At 55.7% G+C, this 23,581-nt stretch overlaps 1 protein-coding gene across 1 annotated transcript in view; it reads right to left on the reverse strand.

The window, feature by feature from the left end:
• Positions 1-4,340: 4,340 nt before the first annotated feature.
• ALX4 (ALX homeobox 4) overlaps positions 4,341-23,581 on the reverse strand; it is a 44,683-nt gene continuing 25,442 nt past the window's right edge. Inside the window, exons 2-4 of the mRNA XM_082410541.1 lie at positions 18,408-18,718; positions 11,630-11,758; positions 4,341-8,871 (exon numbers count right to left, since the gene is read on the reverse strand). Coding sequence (XP_082266667.1) covers positions 8,542-8,871; positions 11,630-11,758; positions 18,408-18,718 — 770 coding nt within the window. The 3' untranslated portion in view covers positions 4,341-8,541. The remainder of the gene's footprint in view (positions 8,872-11,629; positions 11,759-18,407; positions 18,719-23,581) is intronic.

Below are 23,581 nucleotides of genomic sequence, written 5' to 3' on the forward strand. Positions count from 1 at the left end.
GCAGTAGCCTAGGTAGTAAGTGACAAGGCACTGAGCCGAGTGGTTGCTGGACTCATTGGGGAACTTGCTGGGAAATGTTTAAATCCTTTGGGATATGGGGTTGAGAAGAGCAGCCACTTCACCCATATAACACATACCAGCCACACTGCTTTTTACGGATCAAATCGTATCTCCCCGCCCCACACTAAAATTCATATACTGAAGCCCTAACCCCCAGTGTGACTGGATTAGGAGATAGGGCCTCTAAGGAGGTAGTAAAGTTTAAGTGAGGTCATGGGGTGGGATCTTAATTCATTAGGACTGATACCCTCATAAGAAAAGGAAGAAACACCAGATCTTCCTTTCTGCGTGAGCAAAGGCCATGTAAGGACACAGTGAGAAGGTGGCCGTCTGCAAGCCGGGAAGAGAGGCCTCACTAGAAACCAAATCTGCAGGCATATTGATCATGGACTTCTAACTTCCTAGAACTGTGAGAAAATAAACATCTATGGTCTAAGCCACCCAATGTGTGCTATTTTGTTATGGCAGCCCAAGCAGACCAATACACCACTCACCACCAGATCGCTTACCACCCGCGTTCCCAATCCCATAAATATAATATCGAGGATCTCAGTGCTTTATATTCTGGTGACACACCTTTGTGAAACAGTACCTTAGCCTTTGGCATCCTGCCCTTAGCCATTTGGATAGAAGTCAACCCTGTTAGCCCTTCCCAACCATCAGAGTGCATCATTCCTCCTGTCTCTGCAGCTCTTCACTATTTTCAAGTATTTTGACTCTTTTGGACTTCATAACTACTTATCTCACTTCCTATGAGATAAGCAGGAAAGAGTTGGTTGTCCCCATTTTACAGATGAAGAAATGGAAAATCAGAGGATTTTAATGGCTTGCCTAAGATAACCAAGCTAATAAGTTGAAAAGTCAGTTTTTTTTTTTTTTTTTTTTTATAAATTTATTTATTTATTTTTATTTATTTATGGCTGTGTTGGGTCTTCGTTTCTGTGCGAGGGCTTTCTCTAGTTGTGGCAAGCGGGGGCCACTCTTCATCGCGCTGCGCGGGCCTCTGACTATCGCGGCCTCTCTTGTTGCGGAGCACAGGCTCCAGACGCGCAGGCTCAGTAATTGTGGCTCACGGGCCCAGTTGCTCCTCGGCATGTGGGATCTTCCCAAACCAGGGCTCGAACCCGTGTCCCCTGCATTGGCAGGCAGATTCTCAACCACTGCGCCACCAGGGAAGCCCGAAAAGTCAGTTTTTAAATCCAGCTCTCCTGTCTCTCACTTCACCACACAGCTTCCTGGCCTGTGCTTTGCTATGCCCTCCTCTGGACAGACCTTTCTGTTCAAACCTATCTCAGAGAGGAGATGTGGGCTGCCTTTGGGCTTCATTCTTCCCTTCCTTCCCTTGTACTCCCGACACACACACATACTCATTCATTTATTTTCATTCTCTCTCTCTCTCTCCATAATGTAGCTTGGCCTCAATGTCATAACAACAGGGAGCTCTTCCCATTCCCCCAGAGCCTAAAAATGACAGAGCTCCATCGTGGGTAGAGGACAGAGCAGTGATGGGGTGGGGGGCTTGTGATGCAACCAAAAGAGAAATCTCAGGAGGTGTGGCGAGAACGCTGCAGCCCCTGGGTTATCTGAACTGCACCCTGACCAAGGCTCTGGGGGCATCTCATGTGGGCCCCACTGTGGGTTTACTCCCAGCTAGTTAAGGCAACACCTTAACACATGGTGTGCACAGGGTCATCGACTGAAGCTCCTTTTGGAAGTTTGCCCTTCCTAAAGCCTATTGGTCTGTGTGGAGCTAAAAAAACAAAATCTGTTTGGAATCACAGAATTCCTGGGAAAATGTCAACTCTCACACCCCATTGTCTCTGGAGCTGGCACGCATCTTCTCACTTCTGGGCCCTATTTTGAGGGATGGGTTGTTTGTGGAGGGCCTCTTGTTCCTGAGCAGCTGAGCACGCAAGTCTGAGCCTGTGTGAGGAGAAAGACCACCACTGCTGCGTCACCCCGACCTGCCTAATCAAGGGTTTCTGCTGAATCACAGACCAGCCAGCTTGTGGTGCCCTGAGGTTGGCAGTTGTTCTTGTAGCGAGACCTGGGACCATGGGATTGGTGAGAAGCTGGCAGCAAGAGCAATTTCTCTGGAGGTTGGAAAGAAGCCATCTACAGACCGCCCCTGAGGTAGAGTGGAGGTGTGGAAGGCTTAGGGGCGTGAGGATTGTGGAGGGATGACTCTGGGGAGAGGAAGGGTTTGAGCCCAAGGGTAAGTGGAAAAGCTCTGAGATGAGCACGCTCGGACCCAAGACCTCTCAGGCCATCTTAGGGAGCTGGCCTTGTGCTGGCCCAACCCCGGGAACACTAAACGAAGATTCCAGTCCTGGCCTTGGCTCTTCAGGGATGCACATGACCCCTTGAGGAGCAGGGTGGGCGGGGTCCACGGCCAAGCAGAGGCTCTGAGTTCACTCCAGGCCCATCTCTAGCCTTCCTCTTCCCATCCTAAACCAAAACAGAGCCTCTCCTCGCCCCCGCCTTCCCATTCGTTCTCTCACTTACTCACTGTACTATTTTCTGAGGCATTCAGACGCGAACGGAATTGGCCCTTTTTTGGAGCTTTGTAGGCATGTGGGCTGGCTGGTCAGGCAGATACTTAGGTAAATCACACGGTGTTCTGTGCTGAGATACTATTATCAACAGTTCTGTGGGAGCAAAGAAGGAGCAACCACTGGCCTGGGGGTGGAAGTTGGGGTGAGGCATGGTGTTAAGAAAGATCTTCACAGAGGACATTATCATTTGGAGGAGGCCATAGAGGATGAACAGGAGTTCTCCCGGTAGAGAGGGCTGGCGACGGGGCACAGGCATTCTAAGCAGACAGATGGCAAGTCCATTACTGTGGCCAAGTGAAAGGCTCCAGATGGTTTGGGGAGCAATGAGTGGTCCTGGCGGCCAGACAGGGAACGGCTGAGCTATAGTAGATATTCAAGGAAGCCCTGCTGGCCTGCTCCTCCCCGGAGACACTCCTTGGAGGCACAAGGCCCAGGGATGGGTTACGTGAGTCACCAGGGAGGCCCAAATGACCCTGTCGAGCCATCCTGCCCTTTGGCAGCAGCGCTCATCTGGACTCCAGGTTACTGGGGTTGCTAAGCAGGGGTGCAAGGCAGGCGGCTTCCCATGCACAAGACCTTTCTCCCTCTTCTTCTGTTCCCACCCTGGGACTTGGCAGTGACTTGGTGTGGAGAGTCCAAGAGCTACCATGACCCTAACAGATGAAAAGGGTCATTTTTAAAAACAAGTTCCCAGCTCAAGCCAACCTAAAACCATCTAGGTCCATATTGAACGAGAACTTACCCTACAGGTACTGAATCTGAAATGTGGCTCCAAGAAAGCAGCATTTAAATAGTTGGAAAGAGAAGATGAAAAGGAGTCTCCTGTCGGACTCAGAGCTGGTAGCCGGAGGGAGATGTTTTTCTCCCGGGAGTAATCGTGGTCCCTCATGTCACCATTGCCACATCAGCTTACAAAGTCCATGCATGTGTCATCTCCATTTAATCCTCCCCCCGCATTGGTGAACTGGGCAGCGACAGGCTTCTTCCTCTCCTTCAGATGTGAGAGCTGAGGGTCAGTCAGGTCATTTGGCGAACGAAGGTGCCTCCCCCTCGGCATGGGGAGGGGGGGCGGTCCCTTGGAGAGTAACTGCCTCTTCCTTGAGTCACCTTCAGGCTGGAAAGCAAGGAAGCATCTATTCCATAGCAGAACCTGGGCCCCCCACCCCTGCTTCATAATTTGTATTTAGAGCTTTGCTTTAAAAATCACCCAGCCAAACCTCCTGCAAGTTCTCTCAGCCACTAAGTATAGAGCCAGGACGGGGACCTGCCTCTCCTGGAAGCCTGTCCTGCACTCTTTATGCCAAGTAGCCAGGTCTCCCCGCCCTGGACCTCCATGCCCTGGCTCGCCCCTTGCTTTCGGAACAGACCCTGGAAACACAGATGGTACCAGTGACATCGAGGGGCCATGATGAGCGCCCTGGAGACGCGGGGGCAGCCCGTTTCCCCCCTTCCCCCCTCTGCTGCTTGCCTGCTGTGCAAGCAGGTCCTCTGGGATGAGGGGGGTGGCGCTCCAGCCCCTCGCAGGCCACGCACCCCTCTTTGTGCAGGAGCCCTGGCCGGCCACCTGTTGTTAATCTAGCCCTGGTAATCCATTCTGTACTGTGTCAGCAGTTCAAAAGGGCACTGTTAGTATTTTTTGCCGACTTCAATTAACGTGAGATTTCAGAGGCCCCTCCGATCACATTTCATCTGTCACAAGTCAGGAACAAAACAGACAGGTTCCAGTTGAGAGGAGGAAGGAGAAGGAGTTTATTGCAAACAACAACCAAACAGACAGTTTGGGCTGTGCCCAGCCAAGGGTGCGCTGGGCGCGCGCAGCGGCATCAGTGCTTCATTTAGCCCCGTGCCTGGGCCCCTACGTCCTCTTCTCATCAACGGTCCTCCCCTCCCCCAAAGATGTAAGTGCAATAACTTACTTTAAAAGGCAAGAACGTTTCTTTTAATATTTTGCTATAATGTAGTTACATGGTGGTATAGGCAGTAAAACTTTATGGAACCGACCTCATTTTTTTATACATTTTTCTGAAGTTTTAATGTCTTTTTCATATATATTTTTAATATTCCACCCCAGGCCATCAAGCTAAAGGAAAAGTTGCATTTATACAGGGTTACGGTATCTTACAAGGAGAACAGTCAGTATTGATTGAGGTTCATGTTCCTTCCAGCACTCAGCTCTCTTTTCAACCACTGCACACCAAACAGACTATTAGACATTGAAAACTGTCCTTCAAAATCAGTAGTATAAAGGCCTAGCTCTATGTATGTAAGTGAAGGGGAAGAAGGGACCGGGCAAGGGCAGGTAATGTTTTGTTCACTGGAACACCCTTCCCTCCCTCCAGCATCCTCAGGGAAGTCACGTGGGCTCCCTGTGACTTTGAGAAGTTGGGCGTTTGTTGTCTTCCCGTTTTTCTCTTTCATGATCACGGATTATTACCCTGGGGGCCTGTTTGCCAGCCATCCTCACTCCCACTAGGCCTGTTTGCTTTTGCACCTGACAGGCCATCATGCAGACCCAAAGCCCCAGAGCGTCCAGCCCTGAGAGGGAACGACTGTGGAAGCAGGATTTGTGGTTGTTTTCCTGGAAGAGTTCCTCTTGCCCACCCAGCGGGAGTGAGGGCAGAGGGGACACTGTCACTGGGCCCAGCGTGGCTGCAGCCATGGGCACTGGGAAACCACCTCAGGATTGCCACCCACCCCCTTGCAGTGTCTTTGAACTAACTTGGCCACCATGCTTCCCCAAGCTGGAGGCATGGTGGTGAGAGCTGAGAATCAAGTATAGTTGAACGAATTCAAGGAAAGTTCCAAAGCCCATGTCTTCCAAGTGCCGTTGAAGACTTGGGGACAAGCCTCTCTGTGTGTCCCCAGAGCCCTCTCCTCCCACACCCTGGGAGCAATGAGGGCATCTGAGGGTGGTAGCAGCAGCTTAGTAGTGTCAAGCCTTGGCTGCCGAGACTGGTTCCCAGCAGGGATCAGAGGCTGGCAGTGTGGGAAGGCTGCCCATGGGCCTGCCAGCCACCCATCACTTCCGGTTTGCGTGGCCATCTCTGTTGAGATCTTAGGCAAATAGCAAAGAAAACCCCACCTCTTTTAGCTTACTGGCTTAGCAGTGACCCCCAGAGAGGGTCCACTCTCCTCTGCACCTGCCTTCATGAAACCTCGCTCCTGAGGACGCCGCCAGCCTCAGAGTCGCCCAAGCTTGCTTAGTCATCACGGGAGATGCTGCAGGGGCACCTCCCGCCCCAGCAGCTGACAAGGCAGAAGGCCTGGGCCCAGCCTCCTGACCAGGGGAGCTCCGCACAGCACCGGCCATCAGAGCCCCTTGCTCAGCTCTGCCTCAAGTGAAACACGGCTCAGGGTCGTCACGTCCCCCCTGGGGGCCAGGGTCATCTCCACTGTGAAGGGATTGGGCTAACTAGAGGGTTTCTAATCCCTCCCCACTGGGCGATTCTGGGATTCTCGGAGTGTCAGGCAGGCCCTTGAGGGCTGGGACAGGGTGAGGACAGGCCTGGGGCTGGGAAGCTACCTGTGGGGAGATGCAGAGGGACATTTTACACCAACATTTTAATCCTAAATACTTGACTGTGTTGGTGGGACAGGCAGCCAGAGCCACAGAGCCTTCTTCTATCAGAAGCTTTTTCTTCTCAAGCTTTGGGTTGCCTGACTTAGGTCTGGCCCAGGCAGAAAGCAGACACATAGAGGAGTTGATTGCCAGGGGTCCCTTCCAGAAGATTCCACATAGGGACCTCTTTCTCCCTTCCCTCCTCCTCTGCGGCTATCCTAGTTCTTTCTCTCTGTTTGATTCTCTCCCAGGGGAGAACATACCTCTGGTGAAAGTTCCTCTCATGTCCTTCCCAGCCAGTAGGGCATTTAAGGAGGAACTGGGGGATGGTCTCCAGCCTGAGGCCATTTCTTCCTTCCTCTTTCTAGATTCTGGGAGTTTGAGTTGTTTCCGCCAACCTCAGAACTGGAAAAGGCTTCCTAAGAGTCAGTCCAAGATCCTCAAACGTATGAAACACTAAGCCAAGCCTCCAAGAGCATTTAATTCAATATCCAAGACCCTTTTCACTTCTAGAAGGTCAACTTTAGAGCTACGGTTCACAAAGAGGTCTGACTCTTGTTAAGGGAGGTCAAAGCCAGCTCCTTCCCCAGTCTTGTTTCTGGAGCACATGAGAACGTGAGACAGAGGTGGAGACCACGATGTCCCCGAAAACCTAAGCAGCTCGAGGGGGAGGGTCTCACTCCTCCCTGCCCACCCAAGAGGCTGTCCTGTGTCCAGGCCCCTGGGCCTGGTGGACCTGGCCCTCCTCACTGACAGAATCGGCGTAGAAAGGAGAAAAGGCAGGCCCTTCTCCCCAGGGGCTACCTGCCAGGGGGCTTCCCAGGGCTCTGAAAGGCCTGCTTTGGAGGACAGGTACCCTGTGCCCCGAGCTTAGGTGACGGCTGGGCCCTGGAGCCAAAACTCAAGCCGCAGGCCTCATATCAGGCAGAGGTGGCACCCCTGCAGAAGGAGGCCCCTCCCTGCAGGCAGGGAAATCTGCTTCCGGAGAGCATCCTGACCTCTGTGTCTGGATCAGAGCAAGTGACCCAGAGGAGCTCAGCCCCACGAGCCCTTCCGGAGGCCAGGGTGAGGGGCTGGGGTCTCCCATCCCCTAGGGCAGAAGTGCAAGGGCAGGCGCTCTCTGCCCTACGCCCAGAGGGACGCATGGCCCCCGCCTGAGTGGAAGGCTCTGGGCAGGGGTGGCGCTGGAGACTGCTGAAGGCCACCTAGGCCGTGTAGGGGCTGACCTGCTGCTTGGAGGTTGCGTGAGCGTGCGCTCATCCTCTGGCAGACCCTGCAGCTGCTCTTGACCCTCTGCCACCGGGCCCGCCGGCTCTCGCTGGTGTGTCTGAGGTGTAAGTCCTTCCACACCAGGACACTGCTCACAGCCCCAGTGAGTGACCAGAATGGGACGTGCGGAGGGACAAGCACCTCCAGGTCCTCCTGGAGGGGCTTGAATGGATGGAGAAAAAGCTACCCAGACCTGCCCACTGCCGCCGTCATCCTGCCTGCGGCGGGATGTCAGGTGGCCGGAGAGCGGACGTGTGTGCACGAGCCCCTGCCCCCCACTCCCCTGGACACCTCCCTGCAGCCCTCCCTGCTCCTAGAAGCTTCCTTCCAGCATCACGGGTACCGTGGGTGGTCTGCATCCTCCCCTGCACTGTTCACCCAGATCCAGGGTCTCGGGGTGCGAGGGCGGCTGTGCATCCTCTGGGGCCAGCGTTGCTGGGTGGCAGCAGGGTCCTTCAGCTCCAGCTCGTCTCTCTCTCTGCCCAATCCCACCGGGTGTGCCCAGCACAGGGGACAGCAGGGCGGGGACTCCTCGCCATCCAGGGTGAAGGCGAGGTGGGTGCCTTGGGTCCAGGAGGTGGGATGCCGTGGGCTTTTAGGGAGAGAAAAGGAGATGGGAAGGCCGAGGCCGACTCTGCAGGGCAGCCTGTTCTTCAGACACAGTCATTGGCCTGGTGACCAAGGGACCACGCAGCAGAGGGAAGGACGGACATGACTGCACTGTGGCCACTGCTGGGTCTGCATGGGAATCTATCCTCGACTCAACGGTCAAACCGGGCAGGGCAGAGGAAGCAGGAGTGGGGAGAAAGGGTCTTCAGCTTATAATGGATGCAAAGCTGCAAAACTCGGCCGCCTGGCTTCCTCCACTGCCTCTGGCCGGGAGCAGGGGGCTCGGCCTCAGTGTCTGCTGCCCCCTCCCTCCCAACAGTCCACGGGGCCTCAGACTTGGAGCGGCGCAAAGTGCTGAGGGTCAGGCCCCCGGCCCCGGGCCAGGTTCCTAAGAGGAAAGTCGAGTGGGGAGCTAGGGGCCTGGGAAGCATGGGCGTGGCCAGTGCCCCGAGGTGGGCGAGGGCACGGGGATGGGACGGGGGTGCCCTGTCATGTGGCCCAGGAGATGGCCGCGCTGTGCTCCTTGGCCTTCATGCGGAGGGCCGCGATGCTCGACGTCTTGCGGTCTGGCTCACCGTTGAGCTCGTAGCCGTTGAGGCCCGGGTTGAGGCCCGCGGCTCCAAACAGGCTGCCCATGTGCGTCTGGCCCACGTGGCTGCCAGCCCCAGAGACACCCAGGAAGTCGGTGACGCCGCTGGCCCCAGAGCCGGGGGGGTGAGCGTGAGGGGACATGCAGGCGGGCACGGGGTCACAGGGGACCACACACGCTGGCACCGGTGAGGCAGCCCCGTTGTTGCTGATCCAGGACGGGTTCTGAATCTGGGGAGAGGGGAGGGAGAGATGTCACAGGCTGGCGGGGGCGGGGGTGCGGGGAGCACATCGGGGGCTTTCCCCTCCCCCACGGAGGACCACTCCTCACTTACGAGCCCACCCTGATGATGAAACCATTCCTGAGCGTTTACTTGGGAGCCTCTCAAAACCTTTATGGCCATCTAGCCCCTTAGGAGCCTTTGGGGTTTAGGCTCTGGCTCCTCTGTTCGCAGGGCCAGGCGAGCGAGCGGCAGAGAGAAGTTCTGTTTTAAAGACTGAACTTGAAATTTCATCAAGCGTCTAGTGAAAGGGCTGTGCTGGGGACACAGCTCACCAGCTGAGGGCAGCCCGTAGCTTCAGAGGCAGGTGCAGACTTTGTCTCTGCATCCGTGGACCCCCAGGGTCTGTCTCACTCACCTCTGGCTCTTCCCCAGGCCTGGCACCCCCTCGAGACTTGATAAACGGGGGCTGACGTAAACCCAGAGAGCTCTGGCGTTGGGAACACGGGCTGTGGGCTTGCACGTTGTGGTGTGGAGGGGATGGGGTGGACCGCGGGGGCCTAAATTCTCTCAGAAGTCAAGGGTAGTGGTGGAGCTTCCAGGGGCTCGAGCCCTTGAGGCTTCAGAAGTAACTCCGGGACTGAAAGGGCTGCCTCAGGAGGTGGTGAGTGGAGGGATGGAGCCGGGCTGGGGGTGGGGTGAGGTGGGGGGCCCATGGAAGGTGCTCAGGCAGTGGGTGGGGTTGCACTGGACATGTTGTCTTCTATCTGTGCAGCTGTAATCCCTTCCCTCCCCAGCTTCCACCTCTGGACCCGTTTTCCTCTCAGCATTTATGGGGAGATAGAACTGGGGACTCAGCCAAAATTACGTCTCTCCAAGTGTCCCGGGCAGGGGGGCAGGCGAGCAGGATGAGCTCTCAGGAGGAGATGGTGCACCTCTCAGCCACGCGAATGGGCTTCTCAGTGGCCCTGGAGCAGCTTCTGCTGGCCTGCCCACCACCCCACCCCCTGACAGTGTTTGGAATGCATTCAGGGAAGGCATTTAAAAGGAGTGAGGGGGCTTCCCTGGTGGCGCAGTGGTTGAGAATCTGCCTGCCAATGCAGGGGACATGGGTTCGAGCCTTGGTCTAGGAAGATCCCACATGCCGCGGAGCAACTAGGCCCGTGAGCCACAATTGCTGAGCCTGCGCGTCTGGAGCCTGTGCTCCGCAACAAGAGAGGCCGCGATAGTGAGAGGCCCGCACACCGCGATGAAGAGTGGCCCCCACTTGCCGCAACTAGAGAAAGCCCTCGCACAGAAACGAAGACCCAACACAGCCATAAATAAATAAATAAAATAAAAAATTAAAAAAATTAAAAAAAAAAAAAGGAGTGAGGAGGGGACTGTGCCCCAGATCCCATGGGGCACACAATGACACAAGAACTACCTGCAGACTGGCCTGGTCACATTGCCCCCAGTTGGTTTGGGAGGTGGCGAATGGGTTGGCCTTCCCCCATCCCCTCTCTCAAGAGGGTCTGGGGCGTGTGATGTGTGGTGCTGCTGTGAGAGGGATGAGCATGGCCCCCGGCGTGTGAGCCTAGGCCGCAGAGATCAAGGTCAAGGAATGGGGCTGCAGGGCCATCCTCTGGGGGACAGAGGGAGGCTGGACTGCAGGAAGGAGAGAGGGGAGAAGGAGATGAAAGAGTGCGGCGGGAGCTGATACAGATGGCGTGTGTGCATAAGACACCCCCATTCCCCAGCCTCACCCTGGGGCCTGACCCTGACCCCTTCCATGTGAATCCTGGGAGGGGGAGGGGCAGAGCTGATCCTGTGGGGTGCCCAGGGACCATGGGCTCTCGTGGCCCCGGGACAGTGAGAGGTAAAGGAGACTTAGGAAAGCCTGTGGCCTGGCTCGCTGCTGGTGGGCGGGGCCAGGCTCGGAGCTGAAGGCGGAGGCCAGGCCACAGCGAGGCCTGAGAGGGAGGAACCGGCAGCCTCTGCGGGACAGGTTGAGGGGTGTCAGGAGTGGACTCAGCCAAAAATACATCCCCCCAAGTGTCCTGGCTGCCGGATGTCACTCATACTACTTCTCGTCCCTTTGCATCGCACTGAGGACTCAAATGCCCCAGAACGAGGGACTGACTGACAGCCGTGGACGAAGGTGCTCTGGTGGGGATGGGAGAAGATGGGACAGACGCCTGGGAGAGCTGCGAACATGCAAAACACCCTTTCTGAAACTGGATAAGTCACAAAGCACTTTTGCACAATCTAATTTAGACCTTCCAACAACCTCATGAAAGACTTGAGGCAGATGCTTTTATAAAGCCCAATTCACAGGTGAAGAAACTGAGAGGCTCAGAGAGCTTGTGACTTGCCTGTAGTGAGAAAGCTCTGGAGCTGGGATGACTAAGAATTCCATGTTCATTCCAGCCTTGCCTCAAGGCCTCCAGACTTCAGGACCCCTCTCCTAGGAAACACTCTGAGTGGCTCCCGGGGGCCTGGAGTCCCCCTGGACTTCAGCGAAGCTTCCTTGGTTCTGATGCTCATAGCGTAAGTGGCCAAAATGGCAGAAGAAAAAGCTATTCTCACCACCCCGACCTTCCCTTCCCTAAAGTCCAGCCAAGGCTGGGTCAACACTTACGGTGGACAGAAGGAGCTCTGGGCCTCCCATATTCTGGAGAAACGCACATGCCTGGAATGGGCCCCGGGTCCTCTTTCCAGGGAAGGTGCCCCTTCTCAGAGCATGAGGGGCTGGGGGCCAGATCCAGCGGCTGGGGGCAGGCACTTACCTGGGCATAGTTCTCCGCTCGGGTGAGGAGGGGCAGCTCATAGGCCGTGGAGAAGTGGGTTCGAACCTGCTGCATCTGCCCAAAACGCTCCCTCTTCCTCCACTTGGCCCTCCGGTTCTGGAACCAGACCTGCAGGACAGAGCATTTGTCACCAGGGTCAGGCCAGGAGCTGGACGCCCCGCCTTCGGGCAGTGCCAGCCTACCCCTTGAGTCTCACCAGTTGCAGTGTAGGGTCGAGGCCATGGGGCTACAGGTAATGTGTCCACCTCGGCCTTTACCCTCAAGAGTTTACAATCTAGAATGATAGACATTGAGAGCCTGGAAGGCAGTTTATTCCAGTTTATCATGTGGGCCTGATCTTGGGCCAGTAGCTTCAGAATCTAGAGCAGGCAAGTGTCACACACACAAAACACACGCCACTAGTCATCTTAGCGGTCATCTAACCAACCCCAACATGGGGCGGCCTGATCCGCTGGGGCCACAGACTCCTGGGGAGAATCTGATAAGAGCTGTGAATGCTCACCCAGAAAATCATTCTCCTGGACGATCACACACATGTGGTTTGCCTTCATTTTCCAAAAGGTCTGAGCTTCCTGGGACCTCTCCGCCCAGGTTCAGGATTCCCACTTCCTGAATCCTCTGTGCAGACTTTTGTTGGAAACAGTCTCCCGGCTCAGAACACCCTGGGTTAAAGATTCTCTGGGGCACAGGGGTTCAGTCGGGCTCCAGAGGCAGTCAGGGACGGCTTTGCGGAGGGAAGGCTGGGGCTGGGCTCCGAGTGCTAGCTGGAGGGACGGAAGTCCAGGCTGAGTTTAGAAACAGCAGGGCACACTCAGGAGACCTCAGGAGGCCACGCTGCCAGTTGGGGGAGTGATGGGAGGGAAAGGACCATGGAGGTGGGAGCCAGATTGTGGGGGGCCTCGAATGCCAGGTGGAGGGGGTCACCACGGTGCCTCGAAGAGAGGCAGCTGCTGCAAAATCTCAGGCTGAAGAGTAGCCTGATGCCGAGGAGGAGAGGAGGCCCACCTATCACTGAGCATGGGGGTGGGGTGTTGGCGTGGCCTGGATGGGGAGGGCGGGCTCTGAGTCAGGTGTGTGAGCTGGGGTCTCTGGCCATGGGGGTGGGGGTGGGGTGGGTCCTTTTCCTTTTGCAGGAGCGTTTCTGGCAGGCTGAGAACTTTCCCAAGGCTCACGGGCAGGAGCTCGCCTTGGGATCTGTCACTCCTGCCAGTGACTTGGGATCTGGGGAGGGGGCGACGGGGACAGGGGAGGGTGGGAGAGGGGTAGCGAGCAGGGCTCAGCTTCCAAGCCAGAAAGGGCTTCAAGCTGAGTCAAGGGCAGACCTCAGAGCTCCCTGGAGGGAGATTCCTGGCAGCTTGATGTGCACGTACCCACTGACTCAGGTGCACATGGGCACACCTCAGACAGCACACCACCTGGCAGCCTTGCTGAGAGCGTGGAGCTTCCTCAGAGGAGGGGGAGGGAGCTGGGCCTGAGGCCTGGATGGATTCACCATGCGGCAGCACAGAGGCTGCTCGGCCCACTGGAGTGCCTGGCATAACCACTGGCCTCAGTTTCTGCATCTGGAAAATGGGGCCAATAGCTGTGCTGACCTCTTCCCAGGGGTGGTGCCTCCGAGAGCAGCAGGTGAGCTAGATGGGAAATGCTGTCACGGAGTTTTTAGAGTACTTCACACTTGTTTATTTTATAGCTCCTGACCTTCCTTGCTGTCTTTTGCTAGAATAAAGAGGTCAGAAAAGAAGGGGGGTGTGTGTGGCCCATGTTAGTATGGGGAGGGTGGGGGTGAGGAGGGAGGGTGAGGCTGCAGCTCATCCCAGTACACAAGCATGAGTGTCACACACACACACAGAGCGCTGCTGGCATCTCTTTCAGCATCACTCTGTTTCCTGTCTTGACTCTGGTGCAGGAGAAGCGCTCTCCTGGATCCCCCCCGCTGGAGCCGGCCCTCTCTCGGGCTGGAGTCTCAGCCGCTGCCCCAGAGCCTCCTGGGGCTTCCTGTCCTCCTGGGGCTCCTGGGTTCCGGGCCCAGGCCGCCCACTGGGAGCCAAGGGCAGGTCGGGTCTCCTCTCTGCGCCGCTGAAACGGGATCCCCCTTTATCGGTGGTCTGGAATGGGGGACTGGGGGCAGGATGAGAGAATGAATCAGAGGCGCTTGTTTTCATTTCATGTTTAATTTCCTGCAGGCTTAGCTCAGTCTTTCCGCTCCTTCCTCAGCCCCCCAGGGTTCTCTGGGGGGGAGGCCAGCGGGAGGGGAGAAGCCCACTGGAGGCATCTAGATATATGGCTGCTTTCTTTTCTTTGAGGCCGGGGAGAAGGCTAGAAAAAGGTGACGTGTCCGCCACCGGGGGGTTGCCGTTGAGTCTCTGCGGACTCGGTCCCGTGGTGGGATCCAGAGGTGCTGGTGGAGGTGACACGCAGGCGCGGCTGGGCTGGGAGGGACATGGATGGGGAAGGAGGCAGCCCAGCGTCCTGCAAGCGGGCCTGGGGTTGAGGGGAGGAGCAGAGTGGGGGGAGACGGAGTGCGTGGTGGTGGCTGGAGGTGAGCGCGGGGGAAGAGGCGGGGGAGAGGGGAGACCTGGGTTCTCCGGGAAGATAGATGAGCCGGGGGAGAGGCAGCGGAGAGAGCACTGTCTTGGGGAGGGAGTGGAAGAGGGTCAGGTTGAGGGATTTATTTGAGGGCTAAAGATGGAGATCGTGGGAGGCGGCACAGCTGCGTGGAGCAGGCCGATGGGAGAAGAGCTGCCCACCTCCACCCCCTCCTTGGTCCTTCCTCCCTGGGCCTTACCCTGCATACAAGGCTGGAGGTTTTCTGCCCAGATGAGGCTTAAGCTAAGTCAGCCTCCTGGTCTTCAGCCTCCTCATGCATAAGTTGGGTGGTGGCAGGGGTATCCACGCGGGCCCCTTCTGGGCTCACATTCAAGGGTCCTGAGACTCAGATCATCCTCCCATTTCTGACCCTTGGAGCCTGGGGCTCTGACAGCCGCCCCCTCAGGTGCTCTGTGCCTCAGGCTCTGTGGCCCTAGGCCTGCCTCCACTGTGCAACCCCAGAAGGAAGGGGGACTGCAAGGTCCCAGCCTTCCGTTCTTCATGTCTCGGCCCAGGACCACCCTGCTCCCAGCCCACCCCAGCCCGGGCCCGCTCAGCACAGGCCTCTCCCGGAGGAACCAACCATCTTGGCAGGGTCCTTGCTAACCGCAGCCCGTGTTGGGCCAGGGCGGGGTGGCCCGGGGCAGGGAGGCCTCTGTCTTATTTTCTTCAGACACCAGCTGCGGAGACTGGAGTCCCAGACAGCAGGGAGAGGCCCCTGCAGCCCCCTGGAGCGGGGCCAAGCCCCGGGCTTCTTCCCAGGAAAGGTCCGTCTCGGAGCCCCCATCACCCCCTCCCTGTCCCCACTGCCACTCTACGCCAGGCACCTGGCTTCCCACCAGCTGAGTACGGGCCCTAAACAAACTCAGCAGAGGCAAGCCAGGGGATCCATCCCCACGTCCCCCATCCCTGGGGCACTGCCAGGCTCAACCCAGAGGTCTGACACACATGACAATCCCACCCACCCTGCTGCCTTTATACAAAGAAAAGTCTCAGAACAATCTGGCACGTGTCCTGCTATGGCAAACTAAAGTAAAAGAAGCACTGGGCTGGAACTCAGGGTCCCACATTCTATTCTCAGCACTGCCACTGAATCACCTTTCCTGAGTCACCTGATCACAGGTGATCGCTTCCTGCCTCTGGGCCTCTTCTTCCTTGTTATCAAATGAGAGGACCAGGTGATCCTTTCCAGCTCTAGCATTCTATAATTCTATGGTCCTTCCCTTAGATGATAAGATATGCACACATTAGAGTTTCCCTTTCTGCCTTGGCTGCCAGGAAGCTCAGGGTTGAAATTTGCACTCAGTGGCAAATATGATCCTTAGTCTAGATCTTTGACGTAAATACCTTCCCATTTCATGACTTTGTTCTTGTTCTTAGATGAAAATAATAAATCTTTAATTGTAAGGTGCCCCAGCTCCTTTTTGGAAGTAGGCATCAATCTGTGTGTGTGTTTGTGTGTGAGTGTGTGTCTGTGTGTGTGTATGCAGGGAGAGCACTCCATTTTAGCTGTATTGTGGTGCCTGAAAAATGTTAAACGTACCCCAGTGTCATTTCCATGTGTTGTACTAGAAGGACCATCCTTCTTTTGATACTAAGTGAATTTTACTTCTTGGCACTCCTGTCCATTTGTTAGGGACACACACGTGCACACACATGTGCACACATGTGTACTGCACAGAAAATGAACGGTTTGCTTCACACAAACACAGCATCTACAGGAATGCCCTGTAACAGCCACCCCCTCTCCACCTACTCCTTTAGCTCCTCCCAAATCCATTGGCTGAGCTGAGGCCAGATGCTGTGGTTCCCGTCCAGACTCCTGAGGCACCAGGAAGTCGCATGACTCAGGTGGGACAATGGGTGTGAGAAGGTTTCTGGAATCACAGTGAGGCCTCAGCTGCCCTGCCTTTCTTCCCCAAACACTCACTGCGAACTGGAGAGGAATAAACCGGGAAGCTTGTTTTTGGGAATTTACAGATAAACGACCTGACTGTTCAGAACCCCCTCCGGTTCCTGCCGTTTCTGGATGGCTGTGTATTCACTGGCAACTACCAGTCCCTTTTCACATTAGCCATTTTATTTTATTTTACTTTATTTTATTATTATTATTTTTAATTTTCTGCTGTGCCACATGGCATGTGGGATCTTAGTTCCGCAACCAGGGATCAAACCCGAGCCCCCTGCAGTGGAAGTGTGGAGTCTTAACCACTGGACCACCAGGGAAGTCCCCCACATTAGCCATTTTAGATGAAAACGTTTCTGGACCATATTACAAATGCCTCTGCCTTTTTAAACAGAGCATGGTTGAGACTGATGAACCTTTTACTGATGCCTTAGAAACACTGCTGAAGATTCTTTCGTGAACAAATGCAACAGGAGGCGCCCTTGGGGTCTGCTAAGTAACAGGGCTTTTTGTCCTGGTGCTGAAAAGACCTGGGCAGAGCTGTGCTGAGCTGATCTGAACTGTGCTGCTTTTTAAAAAAAAACTCCTCTTTGCTCTCAAGCTGTTGATTTCCACAGCCCACAGGAGGGGGAAAATAGCTATCTGCCAACACCTGATTTGCTGTTGCTAACATGCTCTGGGTTGGAAAGGCAGGCTGAACATGACGTTTATTTTGTGTTACGCTGAAGCTCAAGCTTTAGTGCACGGATCTTGTCGCCTGTGTTTGGGGTACTTAGAGGACTTTGCTTCCTTTCTGGTTCTTCCTCTGCTGTAATTTCATGCAGGGAGGGGAGACACACCTCTCTGGTCAAAGGAGGTCAGTTGGTCCACGTATATTTATTTTTTGCCTTTGTTGCTCTGAGTTCGGCCTTCTCTAATTGGTAGGAATACAGTGTTGAACAACAGACAGTACCTGCCCTCAAGGAGCTCATATTCCAGTGAGAGGAGACAAACAGATAAAATATTTTAAGCCGTCATAAATTCTATAAAAAAGATAAAATAGGACTGTGTGGTAGAAGTTGACCTGATTTGCTTGTGTTGTTTTGTGTTAATCTGGGTTGAGTTGTGTTGGGTTGTGTTGTGTTGAGTTGAGCTGTACTGGGTTCTATTGTGTTGTGTTGGGTTGTGTTGAGCTGTGTTAGGTTTTGTTGTGCTGTGTTGGTTTTGGTGGGTTCTGTTACTGTGTTAAGCTGTGTTGTGTTGTGTTGGGTTGTGCTGAGCTGTGTTGGGTTGGGTTATGTTGGGTTACATTGTGTTGTGTTGTGTTGGCTTCTGTTGGGTTGCATTGAGCTGTGTTGGGCTGTGTTGGGTTGAGCTCTGTTGGTTTACGTTATGCTGTGTTGTGCTGGGCTCTGACGGGCTGTGTTGAGCTGTGTTGAGTTCTGTTGAGCTGTGTTGGTTTAGGTTATATTGTGTTGTGCTGTGTTGGGTTGTACTGTGTAGAGCTGTGTTGAGTTCTGTTGAGTTGAGCTGTGTTGATTTGGGCTCTGCTGGCCTGTGCTGAGCTGTGTTGGGTTGCGCTGTGTTGGTTTAGGTTGTGCTGTGTTGTGTTGTGTTGTGTTGGGCTCTGTTGGCCTGTGTTGAGCTGTGTTGGGTTGAGCTGTGTTGGTTTAGGTTGTGCTGTGTTGTGTTGTGTCGGGCTCTGCTGGCCTGTGTTGAGCTGTGTTGGGCTCTGTCGGGTTGTGCTGGGTTGAGTGTTTTGGTGGTCGGGTGATGGTGGAGGCCCCTTCTTTAGCCATGGTGGTCAGGAAGACTTCTCAGAGGAGGCATACTGAGTTGGAACCTGAGAGATGGAGGACGAGGCAGCCATCCTGGGCAAAAAGAAGGGCTGGGTTGTCTCTGTTTGTGCCCACTGGGCTGCTATGGATGTGTTTAAGTTCGTCCTGTTTCCTTTCTAAGAGATAGGCCTTCCAGGGCAGAGACCAGTCACCATCTCCTTCAGGAAAGGGCCTGGACTCCCTCACCACGTAGAACTCAGAAGTACAGCTCACAGGCTTCCTGACCCTCTACCGGGAGCTTTGCCCCGGCTCCAACCAGAGCAAGAGGCCAGACAGTAGAGTGAGTAAAAGCAGACTTGCTCTGGTTGGAGCAGGGGCGTGAGGGGGCTCCTTGCACTGAGGTGAAGAAAGCCCTGGCGTGACCGGGGACAGCCAGGTGGCCCCAGCTCCGGCCACCATCCCAAGGGCAGGCCTGCTCTCCCGCGCCCTCCCAGGCGCCCTCACTGACCTGCACGCGGGCCTCGGTGAGGTCGGTCCTCATGGCCAGCTGCTCCCGCGCGTACACGTCGGGGTAGTGGGTCTTCTGGAAGACTTTCTCCAGCTCCTCCAGCTGGTAGCTGGTGAAGGTCGTTCGGTTCCGCCGCTTCTTGCCCTTGTTGCTCTCGGAGTCCGCCTTCTCCAGTGGGCTGGGGAGGTCGGCGCTGGCCCGGTCCTGGGGCCCCTTCACCCCAGCCTCCTTCACGCTGAGGTAGCTGCTGTCCATCCCCACGGTGTCAGAGTCGGGCGGCAACTCTGGCTCACCCAGGGAGCTCTCTTTGGCTGAGGGGGGAGGAAAGAAGGTCAAAAACCAGTGGCTGAACCAAGCATGAGAGGAGGGAGGGATGGGGGAGCCATCCCTTGCCTTTGCCCTCTCAGGAAAGTATTGGATGCGAGGTCAGGAGGCCCAGGTTCTAATCCTGGCTTGCCATTGACATGCTGTGTGACCTTGGGCGAGTCTCTGAGCCTCTTTGTCATCGTCTCAGCATGGGCCCCTTTCAGCACCAATGTTCTGTGACTCTGGGTCAGCCAATCTGACCTCTATAACATTTAATCTCCACCCCACTGACCCTGGGCTCCTCCCTCTAGAAGGACTCCCTTTGCCAGCACTTCTTCTTCGGGCGTCGAGGATGTTGACTCAGTGCCTCAGACTCCCAGAGTGGGAGGGAAAACTCAGTCAGCAGCCATATCTGGCCCAGCTGGGCTTGCAGTGAGGAGGAGAGGCCCCGCCTTTCCTGGCCTGGTCCTGTTTGGGGTTCAGCAGGGGCTCTGGAGACTCTGCCCAAGAATCCAGCACTGAGGGGTCCTATCCCCGCGCCCTCCACACTGGTCTCACCTATTGTCCAAGTGGTGACCTGCCCCTCCAGGTGGGGGGCGTGTTTACTAAGGAAGTGGGGCACCTCCCCGTGATACGCCCAGGATGCTGACACGGGGGACCCAGCAGACTTACACAAAGCTCACGGCCCAGGCCCACAGCCACTGTTGTCTAACAGAACGGGGCTCTGCCGGCCGATTCCTGGATGCTCAGAGCTGCAAAGGACCAGTCAGCCCACACGGGTCAAGGGTGAGGAGGCGGAGGCCAGGGTGGGAGGGCGGAGCGGGAAGTGGCTTGTCCAAGTCCAAAGAGCCCATTTAGCACCCTGGGCACACACTCGCCCCAGGGCAGGGGTGAGAGCACAGGCTCTGGAACTGGCACCAGGGGTGTGAGTCCCAGCTGGGTGCTTTGGACAGTTCACCTAACCTCTTTATGCCTCAGTTTCCCCCTCTATAAAATGGGGGTGCAGAATCCTGTAGGATCTTCCTCACAGGGTAGTTCTGGGATTAAAAAAGTTGACACATAAAGCACTCAGCATGGTGCCGGCTAGGCAGACTCCTGCCTGTATCATTAAGTTATTCCCAGTTCTGGTCTAGACTTGTGAGCAGCAGAAGATTCTGACCCTGGAGAAGTCCTCCAAGCGGGCAGGCCCTCCCTGGAGGCCCCAAGCGCAGGAGCGCGTGCAGATGCTGTGGGGAGGGCGCTGGACTGGTGTCTGGAGACAGGGGTGTGAGCACCTCTCTGAGCCAAATTCCATTGACTGTGACTCTTGTAGAGTGAAATAACATACAGGATTAATAAGACGTGTGTGGGGAGCATTTGACAAAACCTTTCACATGCGCAAGCTCTGATTATGACAAGCATTTGTGGTCGGTGTGAGCACCAACCGCTCTGACCCTCGGTCTCCTCTTCTAGGAAGAGATCTGAGCAGCGGGCATTAAGTCAGGACGATGCCTCTAGCCCGGGTCTCTTAACTCTGTCCAGGTCCTGGGGCCGAAGCTGCAGGTTCAGTCTCGCCCCTGGCTTTCTGTGTACACTGGGGGCTCTCTTAATGCTGGGGAAGCTGAGAGGGACATTTTGCTCTCTGTCATTCTCACCTCCCTCTTCAAGGCACTGAGGAAAGCGGGGTGGAGGTGAATGCCCAGAGTGGGCCTGGAAGCAGCTTTGGGAGACCGTTCCTGAGGGCCACTGGCAGCGTCGATACCAGCAGGGTGGGGGGCTGACCCTCAGGCATCACGTATGACACCCATGTGAGCCCAGACACAGGCAGACCGCCACGGCTTTGGTGACAGCATCATGCAAACTGCAGCTGGCAGCCGGGCCAAGAGCTTTCAGCAAAGATATTTATCTTCCTGGCAGACAAATAAGTTTTATGTTTTGGGTTTTTTTTTTTTAAGGAGAAGAAATCCCACCCAGCCTCACCAAAAATAAACATCTCTGTTATGCAACTTCCTGGAGGCCAGACCGGGGAGGGGGGCAGCCCCTGCCCCCTCTGCCCTAGCACTGCTCCCCAGGCCCCATCCCATGACCCCGTAGACCCTTACCATATCCTCTGGCCTTCAGCCTGGGATCGGGACCACCCCATACAACAGTAGGGGCTGGGCCATGCAGGGGAAACTCCATGTTATAAAAAGCAAGTGTTGGTAGGGACCAAACTCCTTATGTTAAGTCAGGGGAAACTGAGGCCAGAGAGAGCGGGAAATGTGCCTACTTAGCGACAGAGTGCAGCCTCTCAGCCCTTGGTTGGTCCTTTACTCCTACCCATGGTCTCGCGGCCTTTCCTGGGGAGAGAGGTAGGACCAGAAGGAATCCAGGGGCCTCACATAACCAAGAGGCTTGGTCTGCGCATCCTGGAGGCAGAAGGACCAGCCCCAGAGGAGGAGAGAGTGCGGATGTGGCCTCTGGGAGAAGCTCCCCAGCGCTGAGCTGGTTCTAGGCTCAGCTCGGGGGGAGGCGGCAGAATGTCCAGTCTTCCAAGAAGAGGAGTAAGAATCCAGTTTCCCCCTCTCCAGCCACCCACTGAGAGGGAGTGAGTGGGTTAGGAGTGGGGAGACAGCATGGTGTGTGCAAAGACCACCAGACCGAGAGATGGGAGATCTGTTCGCAGTCCTGGCTCTCCCAACGTCTGCCTGAGACTTCAGAGGATGCCTTTCATGTCCCAGAGCCTCATCTGCAAACGGGAGCAGGCACGCCCTGTCTGGAGTGGGGAGAGCATGCCGGGATGGTGTCACAGCTTTGGCCCGGTGGAGTAAGTAGCCCTCCCGCCTTAGGGACCAGTGGGACCTTCCCCTTGGGATCTGGAGTGGGGAGAAGAGGGGAGAGGATGGGGCCATGTCTGTCCAGGCAAATGTCAGCTAACTGGAAAGGCTTAGAGATGAAGGAATTCTGGCAAAACTGAGGTTTCTCTGGTCCTTGAAGAGGGAAGGAATCTTCCAAATCTCAATCTTGATTACTGATCATCTTGCTTTAAATTCTGAGGTTGGGCCCCTAATTTAGACAACAAAGGAAAATTCCCCAAGGTTCTGACCCAACTGGTCAGAATGACAAGCCAAGGAGGCCCTCTCAGTGCATCAGTTCCCACCTCCTGCCACCCTACAGCGTCTCCACCAAGCGCTATCATCCAGGCTTTGGTGACAGGGAGCTCACTGCCCCCAGGACAGCTGGACCATCTGTCCTTAGGTCCAGCCCGTGTCTGTCTCCTGTAGGGTCTGGCTCATTGGTCCTGGTTCAAAACCTCCCGGGGCCTTTCCCAAGCCAGCCCTGCAGACATCTGGAGAGGGCTGCCACGCCTCCTAGTCTTCCATCCTCCTGAGTAAATAATTACAGTTCCCACTGCCTTCTGCAGGAGGTCCTGAGTTTAACAGGCCTGCTTGAGACAGGTGGGTGCCAGGGATGGGACGGGTGATGGTGTCGGGCTCTGGGCAAAGCCAGCAGATCGCTCTCCAACTAGATGATCCAGAGGGGCCGGGTGGAGACTCGGTACCGTGGCCCGAGGCCTGGCGCTGGTCAGGGTCAGGCTCGCTCTGTGACTCCCTCCTCAAGACGGCCACTGAAAACAGGGGGCCTGAGACTCAGGCTGAATTACTCCTGAACAAAGGAAAGCACTGACCTCCTTGGTCTCCCTCACCCCCACCTCTGTCCACCTGCCTGGAATGTCCCTTTTTTTCCAGCTGACCTCCAAGGTCCAATCAAGCACCAGCTCCTCCAGGAAGCCCTCTCAGACTGGGGCAGTCATACAGACCCCGCCATCCAACTACTGACTGTGTTTTCGGACTAGTATATAATCAAACCCCAAATGTCCAGCTCCTCCTAGAGAATCAGCTCCCTGAGGGTTGGGACCTCATGCCATTTGTCCTTTCTCAGCCCAGGGCTCAGCCCAGGATGGGACAGGCAGCAGACAGGCAGGAAGAGGTTACTGAAGGATCAACGAACAATTTCTAACAAACAAACATTACTGAGCTCTCACTCTGTCCAGCTACCTCTGTGCACGTACTGCGTGCCAGTACCTATAGGGTACATGCAGAGATGTTTGTTGAATGAATGCATCCTCGTAAACACTGAGGAGAAAGGTGGCGAGGATACAAGAGAAAAAGGCACATAGTGACGAATGCCTCCATCAGAGGCTGACAGCTGAAACAGAAGGAGGAGGTGAGATCACCGAGGGAGAGAGGAAAAGATGGAGGGTGTAAGGAGGGAGGGCAGACATAGAAGGATGTCTCCACACAGCAAGCAAGAGGGTCAGGGAGGCAGAAAGAGAAGCACAGAGATGGGCTTCACGGAGCGGGGCCCTGGGATTGAAATGTCCAGGAAACCCAGTCCAGCATCTGCCAGAAACCAGCTCTGCATCAATCACGCTGCTATACTGGGAGAGAGAAAAGGCCACTGGAATCTCCCAGCTTGCCCCGCTGCTGGGCCCACCTTCTTGAGGCCCAAGAGCATCCGGCACTGGCCTGAAGCTGAGCAGCGACAGAGCCTCTTTGGGTCCAGGCCACCTGCCTGCCTGGCTGGCTTCCCCCCATCCTCCCTGGGGCAACCCCCTGTGGACTCCGGCCTGGTGCTATGCTGACACCCCGCCCAGAGTGGGAAGGGATCCCTGGGCGGGCTTTGTCCCAGGCTGTGTGGCCCAAGACAATGTAATCGCAAGCTGCAGCTTCCCCCAGAATGTCTTGATCTGGAAATAGATCCCAGACGACCCAGAGGAATCAAGTAATACGCACAGAATATCTTGAGTCCTCCTTGCCTGCCCCGAGGGGGGGCCCTGGCCCTTCAAACAACCCCAGGCAAAGACTCCCATCGACCACTTCTGATGAAGTGGGAAGCATTCTTCGGCT

Source organism: Balaenoptera physalus (assembly GCF_965194825.1).
Source record: "Balaenoptera physalus genome assembly, chromosome: 10".
Lineage (NCBI taxonomy): Eukaryota > Metazoa > Chordata > Mammalia > Artiodactyla > Balaenopteridae > Balaenoptera > Balaenoptera physalus.